Raw genomic sequence first — 8,085 nt, 5'->3', positions numbered from 1 at the left:
TGAAACCCTGTCTCTACTGAAAATACAAAAAAATTAGCCGGGTGTAGTGGTGGGCGCCTGTAGTCCCAGCTACTCTGGAGGCCGAGGCAGGAGAATGGCGTGAACCCCTGAGGTGGAGCTTGCAGTGAGCCGAGGTAGCGCCACTGCACTCCCGCCTGGGCGACTGAGCAAGACTCCATTTCAAAAAAAAAAAAAAAAAGAGCAGAGGGATACACAGGTAGGTCCTCTATGCTTTTTCTAGGCTCTAGGAAGCATCAGTAAGTGAAAAACCACAGTTTTGTCTGGATGCTGTAAGAGAAGTCCTGTGTTACTATTGGGGAAGATTGATATGATAATGGCGAGAAAGATAGTGGTGATGATCTCCCTGATTTGAAGACCTCTACATGTATTCTCTCAGAATGGTCCTAAAGAGAGGTAAGAAATGAGGTTTTATGAGAACTGGTCAGGACTGAAACTTCATGAAGATGTGTATCCTGCTCTCTCCACAGCCCCATCAGTCAAACAGACTGAAGTTCCTCTGTGTTCAACTGCAGAACAGCTGAGTTGTGTGCCCTTTGAACCTTAAAATTAAGACCCTTTACAGTCATTCTAAAATGGTTGTCTGTACGCTTCTTTTGAGAGGATCAAATAAATCAATATTATAGCACTTTGAAAGAGTCTAAAGTGGTGTTATTTACCAGTGAACATGAATCAAGAAGAAGAGTGGAAGAAACCTTAATCCTTAACCTACTTAAGTTAGGAAGGGAGATCGGAAAGGATGGCTAGGAACAACCCAAGTCAAAGGATTCTCAGGTGTCAATCACTCTTTTATGTTCCTTCTTTTGTCAGTCACCTCAATCACTCTTTTATGTCCTCTTCTTTTTGTTCTTCCTACCACTGCCTTAATGAACACATTCATCATTTAATTATACATTTGCCCTCGTCCAGCCACCCTAAAAAACTTGCTTTCTCTGTTTCCAGTATCCTTTTTTTTTTTTTTTTTTGAGACAGAGTCTTGCTTTGTGGCCCAGGCTGGAGTGCAGTGGCGCGATCTCAGCTCACTGCAAGCTCCGTCTCCCAGGTTGATGCCATTCTCCTGCCTCAGCCTCCCGAGTAGCTGGGACTACATGTGCCTGCCACCATGCCTGGCCAATTTTTTTGTATTTTTAGGAGAGACAGGGTTTCACTGTTTTAGCCAGGATGGTCTCGATCTCCTGACCGTGTGATCCTCCCGCCTCAGCCTCCCAAAGTGCTGGGATTACAGGTGTGAGCCGCCGCACCCTGCCTGTTTCCAGTATCTTTTATACTGGCCGCTCATTATTCTTTCAGACATATGTATGCCAGGCTCAGTGGCTCATGCCTGTAATCCCAGCACTTTGGGAGTCTGAGGTGGGCGGATCACCTGAGGTTAACAGTTCGAAACCAGCCTGGCCAACATGGTGAAACCCTGTCTCTACAAAAATACAAAAAAAATTAGCTGGCCATGATGGTGGGTGCCTGTAATCCCAGCTACTCGGGAGGCTGAGGCAGGAGGATCACTTGAACTTGGGAGGCGGAGGTTGCAGTGAGCCGAGATTGTGCCATTGCACTCCAGCCTGGGCAACAGAGTTGAGACTCGATCTCAAATAAATAAATAAATAAATAAATAAAATATATCTAATTACACAATTTCTATGGCTTAGACATCTTTTATTGGCTCCTCAGGGAACTGCAGGATGGATTATCTCCATGGTGTATAAAGTCCCTTTCACTCAGATTTCAACCTTATTAAATGTTCACAAGAATGTTCAAAGAATCCAATATTAACATATTTGGTTCAAAGAATCAAATATTAACATATAATGGATATAATCAATAGAGACAAAGCCATATACAAGAAACAATACCTGATTATTAGCTAACCAACTTTATAAGTACCATGAGTGGAGGCCAATAACACAAGCTGTAGGGTAACTACCTAGCAGAGTTGGGGACCTTGGGCAGTTGCTTAGCCTTTCTTAATAGAGTCTTTATCTGTAATATGGGGATACCTTTAGCAGATGATTTTCCACACTACACTCAAACTCATAGAGTAAAAATAAAAATCTGTTTTCCAATAGTTAAGCCCCACACAGCTGAATCAATAATGCCATGTCTCAACATATTGGTTCCTGAGGCAAATAAAAAATGTGTGCCCCATACACTTTGTAATATATTCTTAAACGGTTAATTTTTTTCAGAACGCTAAAGTGGTTCAAAAATATTGAAAAACTGAAAAGTGTATTAAAATTCACAATGTTATTTAACTATTTATACCAACATAGAATAATGTATTACAATTTTAGGTAAAAATTATTTAAAGTTCTCCCTGGCTGCTGCCAGACTACACTCGACATTGTCCCATCATTCCCCCAACAGATCACAATGGAAGCAGAAATCACCTTGCTCATTGTTGACAATAGCTTTGCCATGTGCAAGTCTGCCTTTGCTGGGGACAATGCCCTCAAGCCATGTTCCTCTCCAATGTCAGGCACCCCCGGCACCAGGGCATGATGGTGGGCAGGGGCTAGAACTCCTATGTGGGCGATGAGGCCCAGAGTGAGCAGCATCCTGACCCTGAAGCATCCCATGGAGCAGGCCTCGTCACCAACTGGGACCAAATGGGGAAGATCTGGCATCATACCTTCCACAACGGGCTGCACGTGGCCCGCAAAGAGCACCTGGTGCTGCTGATCGAGGCCCCAAAGGCCAACAGAAAGAAGATGATTCAGATCATGTTTGGGGCCTTCAACACCCCAATTAGGTACAGGGCCATTCAGGTCACCCTGTCCCTGCATGCCTCTGTCAGCGCCATTGGCACCATCGCGGACTCAGGCGATAGGGTCACCCACACTTGCCCATCTTCAGGGATACAACCACCCTCCCCCAGTCATCCTGTGTTTGGCCCTGGCTGGCCAGGACCTTGCCGACTACCTGGTGAAGATCCTCGTGGGGGCTACTACAGCTTCATCACCACAGTGGAGTGGGGGATTTGTGCATGACATCCAGGAAAATCTGTGCTATGTTGCCTTGGACTTGCAGCAGGAGATGGCCACTGCCGTGTCCTCTTCCTTCCTGGAGAAGAGCTACGAGCTGTCCCACAGACAGGTGGTCACCATCAGCAATGAGTGGTTCTGGTGTCCAGAGGCACTGTTCCAGCCCTCCTTCCTGGGCATGGAATCTTGCTGCATCCAGGAGACCACCTTGAACTCCATCATGAAGTGGGATGTGGATATCTGCAAGGACCTGTACACCAATGTGGTGCTGTCTGGCAGCATTGCCATGCACCCAAGCATCACACACAGGATATGGAAGGAGATCACTGTCCCGGCACCCAGGGCCATGAAGATCAAGATCATGGCTGTCTCTGAGCACAAGTATTCCATGTGGATCAGCAGCTCCATCCTGGCCTCACTGTTCACCTTCCAGCCAATGTGGATCAGCAAGCAGGAGTGCCACCAGTCAGGCCCTCCACTGTTCAATGCAAATGCTTCTAAATGGACTGTGAGGAGATATGTAGCCTGTGCTGCCTGAGTCAATTCAGAAGTATAAATTTGTCCCTGGCAAATGTATACATCTCATGCTAGCCTTAGGAAACTGAAACAACCCTTTGAAAAGAAATTTGTCAGGCTGGGTGCGGTGGCTTATGCCTGTAATCCCAGCACTTTTGGAGGCCCGTTGGGCGGATCACCTGAGGTTGGGAGTTTGAGACCAGCCTGACCAACATGGAGAAACGCTGTCTCTACTAAAAATACAAAATGAGCCGGGCGTGGTGGCGCATGCCTGTAATCCTAGGTACTCGGGAGGCTGAGGCAGGAGAATCGCTTAAACCTGGGAGGCGGAGGTTGCAGTGAGCTGAGATCGCATCATTGCACTCCAGCCTGGGCAACAAGAGTGAAACTCCATCTCAAAAAAAAAAACCCATAATAAATAAAAATAAAAAGAAAAGAAAAGAAATTTGTCCTTGAAGCTTGTGTCTGATGTCAGCACTGGATTGTAGGATTTGTTGCTGATTTTGACCTTGTATTGAAGTTAACTGTTTCCTCGGTATTTAATACCTTGTACTTATCTTTTATTTAAACCCTTAGTACCTGTGGCTCAGTCACTTCATGGCAGAGGTGAGAACATGCTTGTGGAAGAGAAGTCCGTGGCTTGGTGATTCCGCCTGACCTGCAGTCTCTCCATCTGTGCAGGGTACTAATGTGTCAGAGCTCAGTGTTCCAGAATTTGTCTAGAGACCAGCAGGAGCCCCTCCACCAGTTGTCATTTCTGTCTTGCCTGTCTGTCAGGGTTGGAGAAGTCCAAACCTTAGGACCTAGTTTCCTTTCTTTCCTAATATTTTCCTGCCAGGACACCAGTAGGCTGTTACTTGCCTTGAGCTGGAATAAGTTTGCATTTACATTGTAAATGTATTCAGTGTTTTAATTGATGTAAGGTTTTTATGCACAATTCTTAATTCTTTAAGAGATGACAACAAATTTTGGTTTTCTCTTTTTTCTGTGGCCAATCTATTTTTAACAACAATCCCAAAATCATTCAGTGGGGGAAAAGACCATTTCTATAAATGATGCTTGGACAACTGGATATCTACATGCAAAAGAATGAAGTTGGATGCCTACCTCACACCACATAAAAAATTAACTCAAAATACATCAAAGGCCTAAAGGTAAGAACTAAACTAGAAACTCTTAGAAGAAAACATAGGTATACATCTTTGTGACTTTAAAGTAGGCAAGTTTCTCAAATATAACATCAAAAGCAAAGCATCAGCCGGGCATGGTGGCTCACCCCTGTAATCCCAGCATTTTGGGAGGCCAAGGCAGGTGAATCACTTCAGGTCAGGAGTTCAAGACCAGCCTGGCCAACATGATGAAACCCCATCTCTATTAAAAATACAAATATTAGTCGGGCGTGGTGGCCGTAGTCCCAGCTACTCAGGAGGCTGAGGCACGAGAATCACTTGAACTGGGAAGTGGAGGTTGCAGTGAGCCAAGATTGCGCCACTGCACTCCAGCCTGGGTGACAGAGCAAGACTCCATCTAAAGAAAAAAAAAGAAAGATCTACAAATGGCCAATAGGCACATGAAAAGATGCTCGACATCATTACTTATCAGGGAAATGCAAACCCAAACCATAATGAAATATTACTTCACAGTTGCTAGAATGGCCATAATAAAAAACACAGATAAAAGCAAGAATTGGTGAAGATGTAGAGAAACTGAAACATTGTTCATGGAAATGTAAAATGGTGCAGTTGCTTTGGCAAGCAGTTGTGTATTTCTTTAAAAAGTTAAGCAGAATTTTTGGCCGGGCGCAGTGGCTCACACCTGTAATCCCAGCACTTTGGGAGGCCAAGGTGGGCAGATCACGAGGTCAGGAGATTGAAACCATCCTGGCTAACACGGTGAAACCCCGTCTCTACTAAAAATACCAAAAAATTAGCCTGGTGTGGTGGTGGGTGCCTGAAGTCCCAGCTACTTGGGAAGCTGAGGCAGGAGAATGGTGTGAACCCGGGAGGCGGAGTTTGCAGTGAGCCGAGATAGCGCCACTGCACTCCAGCCTGGGCGACAGAGCGAGACTCCATCTCAAAAAAAAAAAAAAAAAAAAAGAAGAAGAAAAAAAGTTAAGCAGAATTTTCATATGACCCAGCAACTGCACTCCTAGGTATACACTCAAGAGAATTGAAAACATATATTCAAACAAAAACTTGTACGTGAATGGTCATAGTACCATTATTTATAATATTCAAACAGTGGAAACAATCCAAAATGCCTATCAACTGATGAATGGATAAACAAAATGTGTATACATAAAATGGAATATTATATGTTCATTAAAAGGAATGAAAGCAAGGCGTAGTGGTTCATGCCTGTAATCCCAGTATTTTGGGAGGGTGAGGCAAGAGGACTGTGAGCCAGGAGTTTGAGACCAGCCTGGGTAACATAGTGAGACCCTGTCTCTATTAAAAAAAAAAAAAAAGCTGGGTATGGTGGCATATGCCTGTGATCCTAGCTACTTGGGAGGCTGAGGTGGGAGGATTGTGTGAGCCAGGGATGTCAAGGCTGCAGTGAGATGTGATCACGCCACTGCACTCCAGCCTAGGCAGTAGCAAGACCCTGTCTCAAAAAAGAAAAAAAAAGGAATGAAGTACTATTACATGGTAAAACATGGATGAATCTTGAAAACATGCTCAATGAAAGAAGCCAGTCACAAAAGGCCACACATTATGTAATTCCATTTATACAAAGTGTCCAGAATAGATAAATTCATAGAGACAAAAAATAGATTTGTGGTTACTAGGGGAGGAAAGAATAGGGGAATGACTGCCTAATGAATATGAGATATTTTTGGAGAGTGATGAAAATGTTGTGGAACTAGATAGTAGTAATGGGGCCAGGCAAGGTGGCTCATGCCTGTAATCCCAGTACTTTAGGAGGCCAAGGTGGATGGACCACCTGAGGTCAGGAGTTAAAGTCCAGCTTGGCCAACATGGTGAAACCCAGTCTCTATTAAAAATACAAAAATTAGCTGAGTGTGGTGGTGCACACCTGTAATCCCAGCTACTTGGGAGACTGAGGCAAGAGAATCACTTGAACCCAAGAGGTAGAGGTTGAAGTGAGCTGAGATTGCGCCACTGCACTCTAGCCTGGGCGACAAAGCAAGACTTTGTCTCAAGCAAATAAACAAACAAAAAAAAGATAGTAGTGATGGTTACATAACCTTGTAAACATACTTTTTAAAACCCCAAATGAATTGTACATTTTAAAATGGTGAATTTGGCCAGGCGCAGTGGCTCTCCAAGGTTGGTGGATCACGTGAAGTCAGGAGTTTGAGATCAGCCTGGCCAACACGGTGAAACCCTGTCTACTAAAAATACAAAAATTAACCGGTGGTGGTGCATGCCTGTAGTCCCAGCTACTTGGGAGGCTGAGGCAAGAGAATCGCTTGAATCTGGGAGGTGGATGTTGCAGTGAGCCAAGATTGCACCACTGTACTCTAGCCTGGGCTACAGAGTGAGACTCTGTCTCAAAAAAATAAATAAATAAATAAAATGATGAATTTTATGGTATGTAAACTATATTTCAATACAAATAGCAAAAGATTTGAACAGATACTTCACCAAAGAGATTACACAGATGGCAGATAAGCACATAAAAATATGTTTAACATTTATTAGGGAAATGCAAATTAAAACCACGGTGACAAGAGGAACCCAAAGAGACATGATGACTAAATGTAATATGGTGCTGGGATGGAATCCTGGAACAAGAAAAGGACTATAGCCAAAAACTTAGGGGAAGGTGAATAATGTATGGAACTTAGTTAATAGTAACGTATTTTCATTGGTTCACTAATTGTGACATGTGGACCATACTAGTATAAGATGTTGAAAAAAGTTAGTTTGGGGGAATGGTAGAACTATTCTGTATCTTGTGATGCATCTATACATATGTTAAAATTCATAGAAATGTACAACACTTCAGTAACTGACATTTACTGAATGTCAATTAAAAAAAAAATTGAAAAAAAAGACATGGAGGAACTAGAGAGCATTCAAGAGCCTGTAGAACCTGGAGATTTGACCCCAGAAAAAACAGAAGTGCACTTAATGAGATCCATGTTTCCGAAGTCGTCGCCACCGTCATCTTCGTCTTCGTCGTCGTCTTCTTCTTCTTCTTTCTTCTTTCTTCTTTCTTCTTCTTCTTTTTTATTTACTGAGACGGAGTCTTGCTCTGTCGCCCAGGCTGGAGTGCAGTGGCACGATCTCGGCTTACTACAAGCTCCGACTCCTGGGTTCAAGCGATTCTCCTATCTCAGCCTCCTGAGTAGCTGGGACTACAGGCGCATGCAACCATGCCCAGCTAATTTTTTGTACTTTTAGTAGAGACAGGGTTTCGCCGTGTTAGCCTGGATGGTCTGGATCTCCTGACCTCATGATCCACCTGGCTTGGCCTTCCAAAGATGTTGGCACCCCGCCAACATCCCTCTCTTAACAAGCGACAGAGAAACCATACAAAAAAATCAGTGAAGTCATAGTTGATCTGAACATTATCAACCACCGTGACCTAATTGATATTTATAGAAAAC

General features: G+C 43.8%; 1 protein-coding gene across 1 annotated transcript; it reads left to right on the top strand.

The window, feature by feature from the left end:
- Positions 1 to 2,298: 2,298 nt before the first annotated feature.
- LOC103231092 (actin, cytoplasmic 2-like) lies at positions 2,299 to 5,235 on the top strand. Its single transcript, XM_037987902.2, has one exon. The coding sequence runs from the start codon at positions 2,794 to 2,796 to the stop codon at positions 3,529 to 3,531; it is 738 nt and encodes a 245-aa protein (XP_037843830.2). The 5' UTR covers positions 2,299 to 2,793; the 3' UTR covers positions 3,532 to 5,235.
- The last annotated feature ends 2,850 nt before the right edge of the window (positions 5,236 to 8,085 follow it).

This window comes from Chlorocebus sabaeus, chromosome 29, assembly GCF_047675955.1.
Source record: "Chlorocebus sabaeus isolate Y175 chromosome 29, mChlSab1.0.hap1, whole genome shotgun sequence".
Taxonomy (NCBI): domain Eukaryota; kingdom Metazoa; phylum Chordata; class Mammalia; order Primates; family Cercopithecidae; genus Chlorocebus; species Chlorocebus sabaeus.
Note: the sequence above shows the minus strand (reverse complement) of the source record. Positions and strands in the feature narration are given on the sequence as shown.

Coding starts and splice junctions, on each gene's coding strand:
- LOC103231092 (XM_037987902.2), top strand. CDS start 2,794: ATGCCTCTGTCAGCGCCATTGGCACCATCGCGGACTCAGGCGATAGGG.